At 35.0% G+C, this 21221-nt stretch overlaps 1 protein-coding gene across 1 annotated transcript; it reads right to left on the bottom strand.

Annotated features, from left to right (window-relative positions):
- Positions 1-16543: 16543 nt before the first annotated feature.
- LOC116164970 lies at positions 16544-21213 on the bottom strand. Its single transcript, XM_031479234.1, has 4 exons — positions 21079-21213; positions 17320-17378; positions 16969-17273; positions 16544-16919 (listed from the first exon to the last, which is right to left on the bottom strand). Exons 1-4 carry the CDS (start codon positions 21116-21118, stop codon positions 16649-16651), a joined length of 675 nt encoding a protein of 224 aa, XP_031335094.1. The 5' UTR covers positions 21119-21213; the 3' UTR covers positions 16544-16648.
- Between the last annotated feature and the right edge of the window lie 8 nt (positions 21214-21221).

The following is a 21221-nucleotide window of genomic DNA, read 5'->3' on the forward strand; positions in this document are numbered from 1 at the left end:
ATAGCTCATTCGATGCTCCAAAGCATTGTGATTATTTTACTTTCTATAACATTTCCGTGAATTTTTCATAATAAAAAAGTTACGGTCATTTAAGTAAAAACCTACCGAGCTCGCCGAGTCGAGAGTCGCGAGTGAGACGGAGAGGGAAGGATAGTCAGCAACGTTCGCGCAACAAGGAGCGATGCGTAAGAGGTTACAAAAAAATTTCTCTCCGAATAGTTTACCAAAACTAGCCATATAGGCCGTTTACAAATGCATTCCGCCGAGTTGCATTGTAAAATCTCAAACAATTCATTACCTCCATGTATATCAGCTGATTCATGGTGAAATATACAGTATATATATATTGAATAGTAGATACCGCAACTGACTTAGAATTATCAGCATGTACTTAGGTTGTTAAAGTCAGTTATCTAGTCGTTATCTAGTGATAGGTAAACGAGGAATTTGGATTTCTTCTGCCGATGTATCTCGCTTTTGAAAAACGACTGTGCGTTGAATTTTTTCGTCTGCTTCCACAGAATATGGTCTACTTATTCTTATTCTGTGACTGTTTCCTCGTTGATGTCGAAGTTATTAATGCTTGCTGTGATAAAATTATGATTTTTTATTTGACAAATTTTTGTGAAATGTAGGTAGACACCATTAGCAGAACGTGTAATATTGACGTTTACTGTACTTGTTATGCCACTGTCGGGGAACATTTTCGGACCCGAAAGACCAATTTTCAAATGAGTAAAACTTTTGTTTGGAAAATGACCTTAAGAAAAACTGTTCGACAATTTTGTTCCGTATGTACCTACACAACAAACTTCGTGGAATTCTCTCCATTTTCGTTGTCCGGCCAAGAATTGCAGTGGAATTATTTTTTTCGAATTTTCGAAAATTAATTTCAGATTCGTGATTTTTATATTCAAAAACCACCAGATACCAATTTTCGTCGAAATCAACATTTTTTTCGCACCCCTATTTAGAGGGTGTGCCCTTTTGTGGTAGGAATTTTGAAAAATTATTTGAAAAACCGGAAAGAGCATACAGCAAAACCTATTTAAAGACTTACCACCAGTCTCTGTAACTGTTATATGGTTGCTGAGAAAAAAATTAAAGGACAAATGGAAACTTTACCACTTTTTTGAGGGTAGCTCCTAAACGAAATACGTTGGACCCTCGGTTTATTTGGAAAAAATGCTTGTTTTTGTCCCCTTTACCAGTTACCACCCAAATTTTTTACATGCTTATATGTAACACCCTGTATATTTTACCATGAATCAGATGATATACATGGAGGTAATGAATTGTTTGAGATTGTACAATGCAACTCGGCGGAATGCATTTGTAAACGGCCTATATGGCTAGTTTTGGTAAACTATTCGGAGAGAAATTTTTTAGTAACCTCTTACGCATCGCTCCTTGTTGCGCGAACGCTGCTGACTATCCTTCTCTCTCCGTCTCACTCGCGACTCCCGACTCGGCGAGCTCGGTAGGTTTTTACTTAAATGACCGTAACTTTTTTATTATGAAAAATTCGCGATAATGTTATAGGAAATAAAATAATCACAATGCTTTGGAGCATCGAATGAGCTATAAATATTGGAAATCGATATCGTGAAATAAAAAGTTATGAAAGTTCAAAGTGCGCACTTTTCATCTGCTACAATAATTTTGGAAATTGACGGTCATTTTTCTAAAAACTGTGCATAACAAGGTAGGTAAATTGAATGCTTTAGATTCTGCTATAAATGTACTTTCATTTACAAAAGGAATTATTGATGTATATCGCTTAGTTGCTGAAAAAATAAATACTTTCGGTGATCTAGTCGCGCGCGCGAAAATGAGTAAAGTTCAACTTTAGCGGCCTATAACTTTTGTCAGGACCACGGGAAAATGTCGTAAAGCGAGATTCTGAAGGTTCAAACATTTCTGAACAAAATGGTGTGGGTCCCAATTCTTTCTACTCCGAAAAAAAAAACTACCCCAAATAAGCGAGTTAGCGCCGGCTCTCCGCTGCACTATAAGCTTTCGCTACTTAGGTAGGCTTTTCTACGTTTTTCCATTGAATAGAGAAGTGGCGATTTTGACATCTTTTAACCTTTTTTTGCCGAATATCGATACATACACTACACTGCAAGATGGCAATAGCAGATTTGAAGAAAGTTAAGCAGTTTTCCAGTAATCGCGGGGATGACCGCATCAAGTTACAGATCATATAAACAATACATCAATAATGTAAACTGTAAAGCGGTAACGCTTAATTACAATTGGGGGCTAATTAGGGGGTGATTTCCTCGATTTTTTTTACCAAAAAAAAGGACCAACTTTATTTTGAGCGTAACTCACTTAGCTTTGATGCTAGGAACTTTTCTTAAAAACAAAAAGAAAGGTTTTTTCAAACACTTGAACCTACTTTTCATGAGCTACAACTTTGTTTCTACAGACTTCATATTAGACCATTTTGTTTGTTTTTTTTATAAGTTATATTTTTGCTAAGAATACTTTTTTCAATACAATACTTACTTTTAGAGTTATTTGCGAAAAACCGTCTGAAAACGTGTTTTTTTTGTTGAAAAATTAACATTCATTTTCACTCGCAAATAACTCAAATACTATTGAAAAAACTCTATAGAACAAAAATTGCTTAGACTCAATTTATCAATTTCCGGAAGAGGAACCTAAATCCAAATTTTCAAGCAAATCCGTCGAGGCGCGAAAAATTACACGCCAAAACGGTCATTTACTGGCCTAATTTTTAAAAATACCGATGTCGAATTTAATTTCGGTATTGGTTAGTTTATTGCTTAGAATGTCAAGGAGGACACTTCGAACATTTAGTTGTTCGTAATTTATTTTCTTTGGACAACTTACCAGCTGTGTAATAATAACAATAAGGTTAGGAAGCATTCGGTAAAGCACGTCATAAATTCAAACGGTATGAGTGTTCTGATTGATTTATAGCATAGAGTAAATAACGTTGTTTACTCTATGCTTATAGTCTGTTGCTATTTTTGTGTAGTGTTTTAATTTTTTTAATTTAAATTCTGAAATCTGGATAAACTATCCGATCAAATTGACAGCACACTATGAAATGAATAAATTAATTTTTTGACGGTTATATGCCGATCCACTGCCGATCGATGTAGCTGTTATAGTTATTTATGTATTAAGGGCATAATAGTGATGTTTATATTCTCGAGGGCGACAAGTTAAAAAGCTCGAGGGCCTATGGCCCGAGAGCTTTTTAGTCGACCGAGAGTATAAACATCAGCTTATGCCCGTGGTACATAGAAAATTTTATGTTTTACAAATAGTTTTCTTCGTCAAAGTAAATATTCGTTTACAAAATAATTCCGAGAATAATTCCTTATGTTTGATCGAGTATGCGTGGTTCGAATTTGTTAATGTGATTGAAACCATCCAAACGTCAAACGTATCTAATTTTAAATAATTCAATTCATCGTGAATGAGCAAGAAGTTCCAGAAACTATACGAAATAAGGCCAATCTTGTGATTTAGTAGGTATTGACAATTAATAATTGACGTTTCTAATTTTCAATGACCTGCAAATATTTGTTAGTGTTCTCATTAAGTATGAATGAGTTACTATGGTGATACCTTAATGCCCTAGCGCATAAAGTGTTACTTTATGCCCGCGTATCGCAGATATAAAATGTGCTATGATAGGTTAGTAAGACATAAAACCAATTACCGTCGCATCGTCAAACGCGCCATGTTTAAATAGTCGTTAAGTTTTCTCCAATTTTCCAATTTTCTGTGCGATTTTCTTAGTTTTTCTTGTCATAAGATGCAATTTCTTTCGCTTGCTGCTTTGATGCCCAGGGATCCAACATAACGTTGCGTGGCTCAAAACTTGTAATAGATGGATGCATACTTTCACAAGCTTAGACCACGTATGTACCTTACGTAAAAGAGAGGTTTTGGCCCATGAGCAAGAGAAAGATGTAATTATTCACCATTTTGCTTACAGCCTCGCAATAAAGGAAATCATTTTTTCTCCAACCACCTGAATAAGACGCTATTTTGTGACAGTGTTCGGTACCTAAAATTGACGTTTTGCGGATTAATCGCTTTCACCATGGCAACTGTACAAAAAGTTGATACTTTTGGTCCTAGTACCAAAAAGAAATTGACCTTGAAAGTTGGCCAATTAAAAAATTACAATCACGGAGATATGTCACATTGACATCGTTTTACATTGCAGGTTGTAAGATATTTCTATACATACAAATCAAATATTTGTGCATATTCAATGCAAATAATGATGTTACCTATACGTATGTACATGTATTGAAAATGATTTACGCTCGCTATTTTTATTTAAACCATGTGTAACGTAATTTACATATACCGTGAATGTAATTTTAATACGTATACAACCCGCCGTCGCGCGTAACGCCATCTACTTCAGACCCATTGCACTATTATCTGTCATTTTGAATTCAAAATTTGAAAAAGTTAATTGCAATTAATTTTAATTAAAAAACTGTATGGCAAGTTTTTTATTTCAATACAAAATATAACAATATTAATTGTGTATAGAAATGACTGAAACTGATAGCGACATGGATTGCACTCCGCCAGAGATTTTAGAAACGGCAGAACATGCTACCTCAAGATGTGCTCCCTACAAAGTCGCGAGAGGTGAGAAGTAAAAGGTAAAAACGAATAGGTTATAAGTTAACCTAAAAACTAGAGTGGCATGACACGTGAGGACAAGAAAGCAGAAGTTCTTATACTAGTAGTGAAACTGTGACTGAATCTAAATTCGAATATAATTTGAAGTAAAGGGGGTTGGAGAAAAAATTTTATGTTTTATTCGTACAAAAAAATGCGTTTTCGGGACTCGGAAGGTTGCTGGACTCCGCTAACGCGTCGTCCAGCAACTATCTTCCTCGTCCCGAAAACTGACATTTTTTGTACTAATGAAACAAATAACTATTTTTTAACAGTTGCATTGCTCGGGGAATGTGATTGGGAATTATCTGAAGAACCATAATCAAACTTCAATTTGAATAAAATAATTAAATAAATTCCGCAAAAACCGCGAAATTAATCAATCACTCACAGCGTGCATCCGCGAATAAGGACGCGTATTTAACTAAGATTTAAAAAGAATTAACCGAAAATGAAATAAATCCGATTAACATGAAATACTCCAATGAAGTCAATCAGATCTGGGAAACCGCAAAATTAAACAAACCAATGAGAGCGGGCATTCACGAATCAAACCGCTAATAAAAGAAATGACAAAAACCTCGGCGAAACAAAGTTCCGATTATGTAGGTACCTAATCCGACTATTCAAACGCTAATTACGCTACTGCGCAAATCGCAAATTAAACCACAAGTGAAATCCAAGACGGTCGTTCGCGTGATTGTACTATCGTTTAAAGGTTCTGAAATTATAACATTCTAAAGATTGTGAAAGTTGTGAGAAGGAACTGATGATTTTGAAGGCACCAACAATCTTATAAATAGGTACAGTGCGTTCTTCTCAAAAAAGGGCATTGTGTACATGTATGTTTACTTTAAAACAACATCAATTCACACCACACTTCCATAATAGCAAATATAAGTAACAAATGAATAAACCTGCACCTGTCCAATAAATTTAATTATATATTTGCACTTTATTCTCAGTGAATTAATTTGTTGTGCAGAAAAACGTATTTTGTAAAGGGGTATAATTACAATAGTCGCCGGCGTCCAAGAAAATATTTAAAGCCTACTATAAAAATAAAGGCAATAAAAAAAAGAGTAGTTTAGAGATGGAGAAGTACAACAATACTCGTAAATTACATTTTTTTATAGGGAATATAGGAATAATGACCTACATTGTAAAAATTGTATGTGCATTTTTAAGAAAAACTCACTATAGTCTGAATGTTTAAAAGGTTACCAAGTTTCTCAAAATTAAAAAAATTCTAAATTTTCTGGGAATACATGGAAGATATCACATGGTTTTTTTGTCAAGACATGTCAAAATCGATATTTATGATCGTTGGGAAAGAACTAAGAGCATAATCTCAATGCCCAAGACATAAATTTGATGCGTTTTTGACGAACACATGGATTTTGATCAAAACGTGTCAAAATCGTTATACATGCACCAAGATCATTATTATCTCAATGCCTATCACATGAATTTGATGCATTTTTGTTAACTATAAAATGTATTTTGTAAGATTAAAATAAATGGTCGCTATTGTTTTTCGGCTACGTAGACGGACCAAAAAGTTACATCCCAAAAACTGCCCAAACCTCCAAAAAAGGGTTTCTTTTATAATTCTTGTTACAAAGAACATATGAATGTCCGGTTTTCTGTGTTAGCAAATATTCCTTAAACCTCAGGTAAGTATGCAGTTGAATAAAAAGAAATTGCGCATGCGCAACCCAACTGTTGTATTTGCGCGATCCCCATTTTTTTATTTGTTAAGATATTTAAATGAAATTTTGTATGTAGGCACCTTGAGTAAAAGTAAATCTAATTAATGCGAATTCAAAAATTTGTTTTACAAGCTATGCTGATCTGGTGGGACAAATCAATTCCTTAAGATGCGTTGTAAAAAAGATGCCTGTGCGAAGACCTCCAGGATCGTTCGGTATTCTGTTGTATCGGTTTTTTTAACCTAATATTGAGGCTTGAGCGGATCTAATAAAACATTTATGTTTTTCACCCCTTAATAATACCACAGAGACAATGTCAATCCCCTAAGACCACGATTAAGGGTGGTAAATGGGGTGTGGTTGGAAACAATTGTTTAATTAAAACAAGGGGCATTTTTTAAATCGCAACCAGTACTTGTACGACGCAGCTAAAATGTGTCGCTTTGGACATAGATTTTTTAATCTATGCCTTGGAACTACACCCCCGAACGTTACTTGTTACGTTGCTTGAAAAGAAAAAGGTTTTAGATTAATAATTCGTCTATAATTCTAACCAGCACGTAACGTTACCTTTAGAAACAGCTTTAGTAAAAATTTACCTAGCAACAAATCTTCTGCTTAACGCGGAAAGGGTAACGCGAGGGGTAACGAGTTTGAGTAAAAACGGTGAGTACAGGTTTTAGCGCTTCAACAATAGAAATGCATTTTCGCATATATTCCAAGCAGACATAAACTTTATTCGTTATTAAACGGGACTTAGTTACGTCTGTATGTTGGGCACTTTCAATAAGTATCAATAAAATAAAGTACGAGCATAAAAATTGACATTGCAATTTATTCTCAAGATGTTCCGCACATACGAAGACGATGCACTGAAATTGTTCTTAGTGCTGTATGCATGTACACACTGCATACAAATGCATTTATCTCGGCTATTCTTTCCATTCCACAGTGTCGCAGAAAGCTTTTACTCCCACTATGCTTTTTTATTGAGTCGAACGTGATTTTCTTCCAACGAAACTTAAAGTTTTGTCATACGTTATAGTGTTTCTGTCGTATATTATAAAGTACTTTTGTGGATGAAAGGCTCACGTGCGATTTATATCTAACTATTGTATGCGCTTTTATCTATTAAATTACATGCTGGTATTGCAATTGCAATGAAGAGGTATTTTCTTTAGTTTTACCTAATAATTTGCAGATTCCCCTGCACATATTTTTCCGATTTCAATAAATGTGGTATATCCTAGAATGGATCAATTGTTTGCTTATAGTGTGGGTAAGTCCGGTACGTTGCTGTCATCGTCCATGAAAATCTTCGTTACTTATAATAAGAGAAATTTGGCGGTTTGGTTGTTTTTTATAGAAATTTAGCATTTAATGGAAGTCTTACTCCTTTCCGTCATGTCAGATCATGTGACAAATGTCTGAGTTTAGCTACACAACAATTATGAAAACACAAATTTAGTGGTCATTCGTATATCACAGACACAAATGATATGTACCTACTTGCCCCAACTGTGCATCCTACCTACTCGTTCGTGTTCGAATGTTACATCCTTATACAGAAGGATCGATTACGATCCTCTGTTTAACGTGATTGCACGACCCATACTATGCAACTTTGATAAACTTAGCTAGAAACTGATGCTCTACATTTATTCAAACGTGTTAAATATTAATTAATCAATGCGGTATTTATGCAAACGTTGATGTTACACACCAGAAGCTTAGTACGTAATCCACATAGGAATTAGTGCGCTCAGATTTAGAACCGGCTATCCAGGGATGCGAATTTAAAATAACTTTAATATTTCATAAGTTAGAGCGTTGAGTGAACACTGAACGGTTAGTGTTTTTCAAATTACTGTTTAGACCGTCTATATCCCTCTAGGTCAGTTTCTACTTTAACTTCACATAAATCGAGAACGCAGATTTGAAATACGATCACAAGGATGAAAAACAATTCCTGCGGAAACAGACAGAATGATATCCGTGATCGATAGTCTAAAACGAATAAGCTATATCTACCTAATGCAATGATCTGAAAAGGAAAGCGTAAGAAATTTGCAAAAAAGTGAAATTAAGGAGAGAAGTATTTTTTTACTATTTACATTTGAAGATTGTTATGTAAACAAAAATTATACAATATGATATAATTACAAAAAAACATAGAGGAGCAAGAGAAGGTCTCGAAACAGAGACCAACGAACTTGAATTTATCAAATGAACTATCAATGATTCACATTCGAATTCCATTACTACGTATGCCTTAGTGTAAAGAATAGAATAGTGAGACAACCTCCATGTACGTTTTGGAAACCGCATATTTAAGAGTTATAGATGTCGCGTGCGTGTCAATATTACCATCCACTAAAGATTGTCGGTAAAAAAATACAGATGCTTTTACTCGAAATGATTACGCTACTCAACGCTAGTACTGTACAGAAATCTGCAACATGAATGATACAATTAAATTACCGCTCTTTTATAGCAAGGTACACAGCACAATGAAGCTATTGTTCATGAGCGCGGGTATGCGATGATGTCATGCTGTATAAGATTACAATAAATTCTGTATACACACTTGATTATTTTTGTTGGCAGACTTTTAATCTCCTTCCGTGTTGATAGTCGCTTTCAATATTTATTATGATTTATAGTTTACTTAATACATATACATTTTAGAGCAAAACTTATGCATATCGACCCGAAACTCGAATCAGAATTCCAAAATTTGCTTCAAAACTGTGTTGAAATATTATTCGTATAGAAATGGTACGAAAACTCAAAAATTTCATAATCATTGTGTTTTAATGTCAGATAATAAACCTTCTTATAAAAAAATTAAAGCTCTATACGGAACAACTCATACCTTACGTTCTGAATTCCATAATCTCGAATTACGTTTGTGTCCGTCCTTTTGACCGAGCCATAATTCGGAAACAAAGGCGGATTTTGAATTCCGTTTTCGGAAACAGTTAACTAAGGGCTACAGTTCGTCGCGACATTAAACAGACAAATGGTTAGTTCATGTCAAAGCAAGCGCGTACGCTCAGGTATAGTGTAAGAATAACACTATTCGTATAATAAATACTGGCACTGCCAAATTTGCCATGACACCACTGACTCAACAATATAGTAACTATTAACTATTGGACAGCTTTGAAAATGGCCTGCTGTATTTTGGTCGAAACATGTGCTCGAGGTAATTGTTCATATTTTCAACAATTATTATACTTGATGAAGATTACATCGTTTTGTTTATTTTTGTGAACCTGTACCTTTTTCAGAGATGGACACAATCGATTTTTCATATAGGAATACGTATTGACAGTACTAAAGTGCTGAATTATGTATTGGAAAATTTGAATCGATTTACTTTATCCGAGACTTTATCGGAAAATCTTAATACTGGAAATTTGCAAATACTGCTATAAACAATTTATCTTATTTTGAATCACAATGTAATTATTTCTGAATAGACCTATGATGACTAAATGAGATATTATTACGTACCTGCCTACGATTCAATGTAAGGATGTCGCATTAACCCTTTAGGCCAAATAAAGTATTTCCCAATTCCAGAATTTCAGAACTGAGCATCTTGTCAAATATGATATTGGCATTCTATGCTTAAAATGGTAAAGTTTCTAAAATATGTTCAGACTATAAGAATATGAGTCGAGTGTGAACTTTACTCGGCGTAAGGTAAGTACAAATTGATTTATTTACTTCGGTACACTTATCGCAAAAAACTTACCGCTGTTTAATATCCATTCTAAAGCTAAACTTCGATCCTTCGGAAATTTGAACATTGCTATATTTGGATTTTTTCTTCGATTATTTTCACAATATAAATATTGAATATTCCCTGCCATTTCACAGAGAAAGTAAAATTAAAATGTCCACTATTTAAAAACAAAAGTAAAACTGCCTTATGTAGGTAGGTACCATATTCTATTATTTACAGTTAATACACTATTCCATCAGTACCTACATCCGATCAACAACTTTCAACTGTGCTGAGACTATTGAAACGGAGGCTCCAAGGCTGTATATAATATTGGTAAAAGTACCGAAAGAATTTTATAATTTATGATTCTTTTGTGTATTTTACCCTCCCTATCTTCTAATGAGGATGTAAGCTTAAAATCGTAAAACATCCGATACCTAAAATACAATGTAATTGTGAGTCACATGACGCGGACTAGAAACAGCTTTGCAAATGTAAATACTATTTTAACCCCGTTGTTCATATACCCATAACCATAATCCACGCATAATTTCCAAAGTTTTTTATTGATTTGTCTATTGGTGTCAATTGTTAAATTATAGCACTTATAGCGATGGTTGAACAATGACAAATTTTCTTTAAATATTTAACGTTACGTTACGTACATTTTCTAAACGCATTTATACAATCTTTGATCAAATGCAGTTATATGCACTCCCAGTTTTTTATATTGAATTCAATATCGACTAGTCCCAGAAAGAAATAGATATTTACATACCAGTATGTTTTTTGAATGCAAGAAAGACGTATATTTTGCATAGAATCGTCTCGCTGGACGGATCCCTTTACGTTAGGAAACGCAAATAGTACACGCAGAAAGGAGTTTTAAAAAGTATAGTGCCACAAACAGTCCTCACTTCTGAGAAATGGATACAATAATGAAAAAGTGTATGAAGGCACCTAAATATTGTTATTATTAAGCGGGTTAGCTTTAGTAAAAGCGCCCATCAGTTCTCAAAACGTACCGACTACCTTACGGGCAAAGAGTACCTAATGAAGTATTCTTTGGTACGGCTGACAGTTATGCACTATTTCGAAACAATAATGCCAATAAAAAAATTCGATTTTTGCAACAGTAAATTCTAAACTTTTTTGTAAATGATTATACAATTCCAGTTAGGTATTCTGAAAATTTTACGCCCGTAAACGCATGCTTTGTCTCCCTCGCTACGGCACTTGTACGTTTTTGCTATTACGTCTATTACGAGAATCCTATACGAGTATAATAGTGTAAAAGTGGATTTTTTGCACTACGCCTGAATCGACTGAAATGATCGTAATTTCACCTTAAAAAAATAAAAAGTGGACTTTTGCGCTCCTTATGTCTGTCTGAGTCACAAAGGCTCCGGAACTACACCACTTACATACTTGGTATTGGTGCAATTCGATCAGAAATTAAAAATTATTTCATGTTTGTTTACTCGTTGGCATGAATGTCCATAAGGGCTATTAAAATCGAAAAAACAAATTTGAAAGTGCACTCTTCGCCTCTTGCTTAGCGGCTTAACGAATTTTTCACTTTGTGCCTTTGCACATGTTTCATCATATCAACCAACACAACCCCAAATGAATACTAAAATTTGATACTATCCTATTCCTGCACCGAGGGATTATAGCATACAGCAGCACTGAATTAAAAAAATCCCAATTTTTATATTCAATTATGATAGTTGCGTAGGTGTATTGTAGTGAAAATACCTCGAACAACACGTGCTCTACATCTTTTACTTTTAGCGCTTTTCTCGAAGCAAAATGTCAAATAAGGCCAGATAAACACGAACAGTAGTAATGCGTAACGTAACCTTCACCTTACTTTTAATCTTTATTTGCAGAATGTGATTTAAACTGAAGGCAGTTAAAATAAAAGAACAAAGGAGCATTATTTCGCGATCTTTTTTTCTACATCTTTCTCTTTCATATGTAACAAAGTGAAATGAAAAATTATAATAAATAGATCGTTGAAAAAAGCGTCCCCTTAACTCGTATAGTGTAAGTTGGCAATGTAATGTGGAAGGTTTGTAGCATGAGTCACTTTTAAAATCCGTGACAGCAACGCCCTCCTTTCCGATTGTCGCGTCCAGAACTAAAAATTCTCGATGTCCAAATCAGTTTCCCTTTTCCTTCGTAAGGTTGTTTCACTATTCTATTCTTTACACTATGCTTCCATACAATGACGATAGGCAACTCAGGTAGCACTTTTACCTGGAAAATATTAACACCTAATGACCATTATACTTATATACAATGGTTTATGACTCTATTAGACCAGTAACAAAAGAATCTCAATGCCTTCTATTTATTCGTCTATTAGTACCAACGATAATTGACCAATAATGTCAATAAATGTAATATTCAGGAGTAACAACGTTTTAATTTTTTAGACCCGTTTCATACATTTTTTTCATACATTTGATGTAGGTGTATTGTTACCTACTTATCAAAAAGCAATTTAATAATATCGATTACATAAAAATTATGTACAATTTGGACGATTATAGATAAACATAACGAATTGTTTGTTGTCGGCACCTTCTTGAATCTAGCAGTTCTGTTAAAAAACTGTTCATACAAAAATTGATAATCTTGTGTCTTACATACTTTAAGTGACAAATCTCAACGAGAATTTCAACCAGCAATTTTGTCGACCAATAAAATGCGGATTTCGTGTCACATTTCCATGGCAACCAAGGAATTTATCGTCAATTTTTTGACGTAAAAAGGTAATAATGTTTTGACATAAAACGTCACTTTTTCGTTGAGGGTCACTATGGTGTGAAATTTTCTTACCGAATACCACAGAGCTTGAATAGAATTTTTTTCATGCTCACGAATATTTTGCGAAAGTTCAAATACCTATTTGTGAGCTCGAAAAGTTTCCGGAAATAGCAAGCACTAGTAGTATTACAAGTGATAATTTTTTATTTCAGCATGTCGTTAGTAAAAAAACGTCAAAGTCCTCGTGTGAGATCTTGTCGAAGCTACCACATTCCCTTCGTCGGTACTCGCGTCCGACGTCCCGTGCATCCCCAATTTGCGATTGAAGTTTTACTCCACCTCCACCATCAGTAAGATCTTGGCGGGGACCACCACATTCCCTTTCTCGGTACCCACTTCCGGCGTCTCGCTCATCCGCAATTCGAGTTTGAAGTTTTTACTCCACTATCAGTTTTCAGATTGTTTTCAAATTGGTGCCGTTGGAAAGATCTTGTAAACGGACACAATAACTGCGTGGCGAAAATTTGTTTTTTTCCTGGGTACGAAATTAACCTCATTTTACAAGGCGCACGTCTGCGAGGGGTAGTTGACTTAGGGTGCCCAAAAGGTATCTTCCTCTGCGAATTTTGTTTCTGAAAGCTCGAATCGCGATCTCTCTTTCTCGCTAATAGAGCTATGAGAAGTACCCCAAAAATTGAAAACTATTTTGTGGAGAGTTTTTAGCAAAATTCATCTAAATGCGAATTGTGGGTGAACGGGACGTCGGAAGCGGGTACCGACAAAGGGAATGTGTTAGCTTGCGATAAGATCTTTTTGATGGTGGCTAATACAATACTGATCTGCCACACAAAAATGCGCTGATCTCTCTTCGATCCCACACGAGGACTTTGATAATTTTTTAATCTACCTATGCTTTTGATAATTCCACTGTAGGTTTGACGGCTAGCCAAATAAACTATTTTCGTAAAGCATCAGGCGAATGTCGTGTTGGAATTGGAAAATTTCTGAAAATCTATTAAAACATTTTTTGTAATGAAAAATGAGTCATTTATTTTGTTGTAAATTAGATCAGAATTCAGATATACATATAATTTGATAAATGGGGGAAGGTTGAAATCGCAGTAAATACCGGGCTACATTGCGGAAGCCATGCGAAATATCGAAAACTGTTCATCTAATTGAAGAAAAGTACTATTCTTACATCCGCGCACCTGTGAAAATCGTTATCATATAAATTTAGAAATCTATGGGGCCGTAGTTTGATCGGATGTGATAATTGTTTAAATAAATTTGTGCTATGAACCACAAAAATTGAAGACCAGTTTTTCTTGTTTCGGAAATTGTTCCCTTCATTACCTAAGTCCAAATCTCAAAAAGTCATTATTGTAAATCCCTATATAGGAAGTAAGTAGGAATGATATCTTAGAAAGTAATACATTAGTAATATTTTTATATAGGTATGTAGAGCTTTCAGCTTTGATTTCCTATTCTATATTCAAAGGTTTCCAGTATTAGTAAAACTGTAAAACATCAGGAGAAAGTTGAAATTCCATAAATCAGTTACTTTTGTTGAATAGCCGCTAATGAGGGTCTGGAATCTGGTTTTATTGTAGGAAGATGAGGTCATTTGCAGGTAGCTAATGCCTGGTGAAACTTGTCGAATTGCACGATTGGTTGCCTATATAATTATTTGCGTAGGCACAGCTTACATTTTGAATGGCCTGTCCCTAGCCGCCTTAAGGGTGCGTTTGCACGCCATGGTGTAAGAAAAGTGAACTAAGAAGTATTTTTGAAATATTCGTTGCTTTGTGCTGCCATCCCGAATCCGCGATCCCTATTTGTACTTCGTTAGGTCGCTGACACTCGCATACATTCGTCTTGAGATAAAATTAAAAATAGTATTTTGCTTATCTTTGGTTACCACCTGTAACTGTAAATATCGTTCCGTAACTCTAAAAAGGGAATTTAGTGATCTTGCGAAATAAATTCTACCTAAAAATACTTATTTACCATAATATGCGGTTTTGTTCAGTAATTCAATTGAATGCCAATAACAGTGCCTATAGTAATTGTAATTCCTGAAATGCCATTCAAAGTTGGGTTATGTTATGGATTATGTTTACCTGATTTTCTATTAACTGCAAAATAACAAAAAAAAACCAGTACCTACCTAGGTAAGTAAAGTTGAGGATCTTTATTTTAATATAGTTCTATTAATGGATTGTTTTAGGCTATCCTTCGACTGTACACATTTCCGAAGATTGACTTCCGACACCGAGTACATTTTTTTCCGATTATCATTTTACCGAACGATGTCATTGCAGTGCGTTTATATAAGGCCATCGGTCACATCATGGTCAGAACACGGTGCGGTCAATTATTGTAACCGTGTATTTCTGTACTGTTCATGTTCTGACCGTAACCTGACCGATAATAATGTGAATCGGCCTTAAGGAATACTCAGCCTTTATGATCACAAAGGACAATCCACGCAATATTTTTAGGAAAACCAGATTTGCAAGTCAGCAATACTAACTCATAATTGAATGTTATTTGTTTGGGTGTGAAATCATATTTTGATATAATACCGATAACATTGAGATCCTTCACTCAACGATTGAATTATTCAATGCCGATAGTATGTAGTTCATTCAAATTATGGGAACCAAGATGGCATCCAATCGGTGGGGTTTCGTTATTATTAATAGTGCTTAAATTTAGTTGTAAGTGACGTGTACATTTATTATCGAATAAATATATAATCTTCAGTTACTGATTTCTTGCAGAGTTGTCTGATAGCACTTCCGAGGTGTAAATACCATCGTACAAGTCGACAGTGCTATTAGATAGCAACTTGGGCGAGAGTATTCTTGCCCATAAGTAGCGCTTCGTCTGGTAAACGTAAGCAGTATTAACACTGTATTATCAATTCAGAAACACCATCCCACATAACCTCTTTTTGTTGTAAGCTCTGAAATTTTTATATTAATTAATTATAACGTAGAGTGAAAAATCCCATGATCCTAAACTCAACGTTTATAAATACTTCTTTTGCCAGTTTCCTAACCCAAATTTTGAATGTAGGTAACGTTAACCAGTGTAATTCCTACTTATGGTACGGTTTTTTGCTGGATACATTTTATCTGCATTAATAACCAACAAAGCCAATAAAGGAATAAGTTATACTGCTAAAAAATAGATACATTAATACATTCCAATAAGTACTCCACTTTAAATTTCCCGCTTTGTAAGAATAGTATACCGTAGCCATCTTAGTGGATACACGTTGAACTACACTGAGCACAGATTTCTTTTCTATAATTGTTTTACGAGTTATTTTCAAGTGTACGGAGTTCATACCGTTTGTGCTTTAGAAACCACATATTATCCATTTTTACATCACGTTTTATTCCTTATATGTTCAAGAATCTGGAGAAACAATTTATATTTCAAAAACTTCTTTGACCTTTGAATTATACACAAAAGATTGCCATTGCAATCGAACGTCTACTTTATACACTTTCAGAGAATGTGCTATGAGTTTTAGTGCAATATAAACTGTTCACTCATAATTTACATACATTTAAGAACAAGAAACAACAAACATTTCCCAAAAAAAAGTATAGTTTTTAAAAACGGTATGAATTACGTTAGGCATGTTTCCCATAAGAAAGCTATTGTGAGATAGGCAACACACAATACTGATAGCGCGCCCTTAACATCAGGTAGGTAAACGTTATAAGAATGGACAGCAAAGGTAGCGTACGCACAAAAAGAACCTTATTTTAAAGTGCTCGAAAGCGATCTTAAAATATACCTGTACAATTAGTTTGTGCTTTTGTACCAGGTAACTGCGAGCCAGAATTGAACGTAAAGAGTGATGGAAAGTGAGAAAATTTGGACACAACTGATCCCATTTATAGGAATTTGGTGAAAGACTTGCATTAAAATCAATACTCCTTAGACACAAGGCCTTTTCTAAAACGCTGATCACTTCATTTTCGTTCCTGAAACATGCAACGGTTAGTTAAGCTGGTGATATCAGTACGTGCTCACTTGATTTTATTGGGATTTATCCAACAAGTCACAGCATTATGGTCGAATCCATTGGAGACCCTCTCGTCCCTTAAGTGTTTCGGTAGAAGATCATTTAAGCTAAGGGCGCTGTTTTTGATACGTAACTTTGCAATCGCCGCTGCCAGTTTTATACGTTGTTCCCACAGAGCGTTTTCAATGTGGATGATGCCAATAGAAGTAAGTAGTTCAGTCGCTTGCTCGATAACGGTAGAATCTCGTTTTTTAAAACTTCGATGGTACAAATCAAAAAATAACAACCATATCGCTGTGGTGCAATGTTGCATCTACAAATTAAAATGGAAATACGAGGAAACAAGAATAGAAACTCACATTATTGTATAATTGATAGAAGGAAACATCGTTTAAGGCCTGATTGAGAATTCCTTTATCTGAAACACAAATGAAAAGTTGTAAGGACTAATAAAGCTGTCAAGATTTCCCTCTAAAATGTTACAAACTGACGTCGTTGAAATGAACGTAATAAAAAGACGAATTGATTTTGTTATCTTCGGTGATTGGTTCCGACAACAGCAATAAACTAGACGAACGTACCTAATAAAATTATGAACTTATATTTTCTATGCACGCATAAACAGAAAAAAATGAATCCAACAAATTGATTTATTTTACCATATTGTACAACGAAGCGAAAATGATTTGATCAAAAGCCAAAAGAAAGAGGTATACGTAACATTGTGATTATTATTATTAGCTCTAACTCGAGGTAGGTGGCTATTGCAATCACAATTTTTTGGACATGATAAAATTTCATCAAATGTCGCCGTTTTGGATCATTCTAAGCAACTTTAAAGAATAAAATTTTTTCGGTCTATATGGATGTAGTTATTGACAAAAGCAATGATCGCCGAAAAGGTAAACCTTGCAGCACACACCACTAACATTTGAATATAACTCGACAATAGACAATTTAAAATCAAAGTTAAGCGTTTCCTTACCAGTAAAGCGTTAAATATTCAGTCAATGAATTTTTAAGCACACAAATATCACCGACAGACATATTATAAACTTTGTACGCTTACATGTATGTACCTACCTAAAATATTATTTATATATATGTTAAATGTAAAATCATTGTATCGTATAATGTATATTTATGTTGTATGTTACTTTGTATGTTAGTTTTATATGTTATGCTTGACGTGCCACAAACACATCTACCAGATATGTAACGTGGTAAATAATAATAAATGAAAAATGAAAAATATATTGTGCAACTTGGAAACGCCAAGTGGCATGTGATTTGGTAACACTCGATGTGACTAATCGAATGACATTCCAATTTCCGGACCCTCAAGTAGACTTTCGCGCGTCCTAAGAGATGCCAAAAAGGCACTTTGAATATTGATTCCATTAGACTTCAATTTGGGAATTGCGTATTTATATGACTACAGCTATGCCCACTTTGAATTTTATTCAATTCGGTTCATAAATGACCGAGATGGCAATAGGGCACTGTGAATTTTGAATCTTGAACCCAAATTTCGGAATTGCGTCTTATATGGATAAAACTAAGCCCAATTTGATTTCATTCAATTCGGTTCACAACTAACGAAGATGTCAAAAGGGACTTGTGATAATTAGCGATTTATTTTAATACAGAAGTTAACCGCACAAAATTGCTTATTTGCCCATATATTTAAAATTTTGCACAACCCTTGTGCAGGTAAAGCGCATTTTTTTAAACACCCCTACGAAATTTCTTCCATAAATAAGAAAGTTGGCACTGCACATCCTACACAAAATCAAATTTAGAAAATGGCGTTGCGTTTGCTTTTATTCCAAGTGGCTATGTATCAAATTTAATTTAAATCCCTCCATAAATCAGAAAGTTGGCACTGCGCATGCGCAAAACGAAATTTTGAAACTGGGGTTAAATTTGGTTTTATTCCAAGTGGCTATGTATCAAATTTTATTTAAATACCCAATGGTTATATTTCTTGCAAACGTCCCAATCGCCCTTTGTAGGTACTTTCCTGTGACAATTCACTCTTAAGATATAAGGAATTATAACCGATCACGACAAGGGATCGAGGAGGAAGACTATGGTTAGTATAAATTAATTCCTTTCGTTGAGACCTTTCATTAGAGTACCATGTTCCACTCCCCCCCTCTGCCCGTACTTTGATAAGAGGACAAAAAGAAGGGCAGTAGTTTGTAGAAAACTGTTCCTTTCGTTGAGACCTTTAATTAGAATACAATGAGAGATAAAATTAATTTTTAACCCCCTCCCTCAGGCCCCGTCGCTCACTGATCTCGAAAATGAGAATCGCACGGGAAAGTTATAGTTTGTACAAACCAATTTATTTCGATGAGACCTTTCATTAGAATACCATGAAGGGTAGAACATGTGTTTACTCCCCTCCCCCCATTTTCTAAAGTTTAACTTGGCACCACTAAAGGCATGCGTATGCAAAATCTGAGACCAATTGGTTGTATGTAAAAGTTATGCACGTTTTACTTTCAAAAACAGCATCTCAGGAAATAATTCGTGGGGGGGCCCCCCTTTTAGACAGCGAAATTTAATGGCCGTCTGGCACACCTTCAAGGTATAAGCTACCTACTGCAAAAAATTCCAGGACTCTAGGACCATTCCCCTAGAAGTAGTTCAAAACGGTAGAAGTGGGTCCGGACGGACGGAAGGACGGACAAAACGCAAACAATAGCACATTTTTTTTAATTCTTAAAAAATGCGCTTTTGTCCGTCCGTTCGTCCGTCTGCCCGTCCGTCCGTCCGTCCGCTCGTTCGTTGAGACGCTACTAGTTCTTTATCTTAAGAGCTATTGTTCTACTTTTTTCGCTATTTGGTTCGTTATGGTGTCGAGGCTTGCACCAAGGAAGGAATTTTTTCTGCGTTTATTGCTAAAAAAGTTATTGTAAAAAAACCAAAAAACCGTTTTTCACATGTTCCATAATTGTACACTTTTGCCGTTTATTAACGATCCTAGAAATCATTTATGATTTTGTATTGCTGTCTGTCGTCTGTCTGTTGATCTGTCCGTCTGTTCCTTTGTCTGCCTGTTCCTCTATCTGTCCGTGTGAACGATAACTTTGTTTAGAAATGTCCGATCGCTTTTAGATCTCCGTTAGTTATGAACTGAATTGCATGAAATTCAATATGGGCATAGCTTTAGCCATATAATACGCAATCCCAAAAGTTGAGTCGAATCGATTCAAAATTTACAGTGCCCTTTTCGCATGTCGACCATTTATAAACCGAATTGCGAACTTTTTTATTTGTAAAAGTATTTAAATGAAATTTGATACATAGGCACTTGGAATAAAGAAAAATCAAACGTTAGTTTCAAAATTTAGATTTGCGCATGCGCAGTTCCAACTTTCTTATTTAGAAAAGCATTGAAATTAAATTCTTCTCATAAACTGAAATTGAAGTAGCACGTCAAAAATGGATTGCACATTTGCAACGCTATCTTTCATATTTGTGGCCGGATATTTACGATTTTAACAGAAGTTGCATCTTACAAATGGGAAATGAATGGAAGTGGAAATGCGCTTTTTGTAAATCGTTTACGATTGCTTTTTAAGTTGTTTAGATAGTGTTTTGTTCGCCCCTTTTTTGCGCCCCTGAAATTTCAGCGCTCTAAGCCCGGGCTTTGCCGGTTTATAGGTAGGTTAATACGCCACTGCCCTAAGAAATCTAGTTTAATGTAATTCAACTATTCAGGATTTGCCGTTCTCAAATTAGATTTGAAGATTATAATTTTGTAAAAAAGGATGAAAATCATGTTCATTATTGAAATCAGAGGGAGAGTAAATTAGTTTTAAAAAAACGGAAAAAGTTGACACTTAATCCGAGCGTGCCAAACCATTTCCCAGGATTCCTTCAAAGGGAGAAGATTCTAAGCCCATCCCGCACCGTCAGATGCTGTAGGTAGCATCTGGGTTTTTATTTATCTACAGAAATTTAAACTAAAGGTTTGCCATAATAATTAAAGGTAGTGCACATTAGGTACATACAAGAATGTTGTGGATATGGCATTTACAAGTAACTAGGAGGGTACAATAGAAGAAGTCATCGCGTACTTCGGAAATCGAAAAGTCAATACTTACAACGGAAGGTGTCATAAATTAGAGTGTAGACCCTCCTCATCTCCTGCTCATCATCAAAGGTCACAGTCCTTGGGGGAACTTCTAGCAAGCATGCGGATTTAATTAAATCATGTATACTCCATGTGATCGTTGTTGGTTCACCA

Source organism: Photinus pyralis, unplaced genomic scaffold (assembly GCF_008802855.1).
Source record: "Photinus pyralis isolate 1611_PpyrPB1 unplaced genomic scaffold, Ppyr1.3 Ppyr1.4_LG2, whole genome shotgun sequence".
Classification (NCBI taxonomy): domain Eukaryota; kingdom Metazoa; phylum Arthropoda; class Insecta; order Coleoptera; family Lampyridae; genus Photinus; species Photinus pyralis.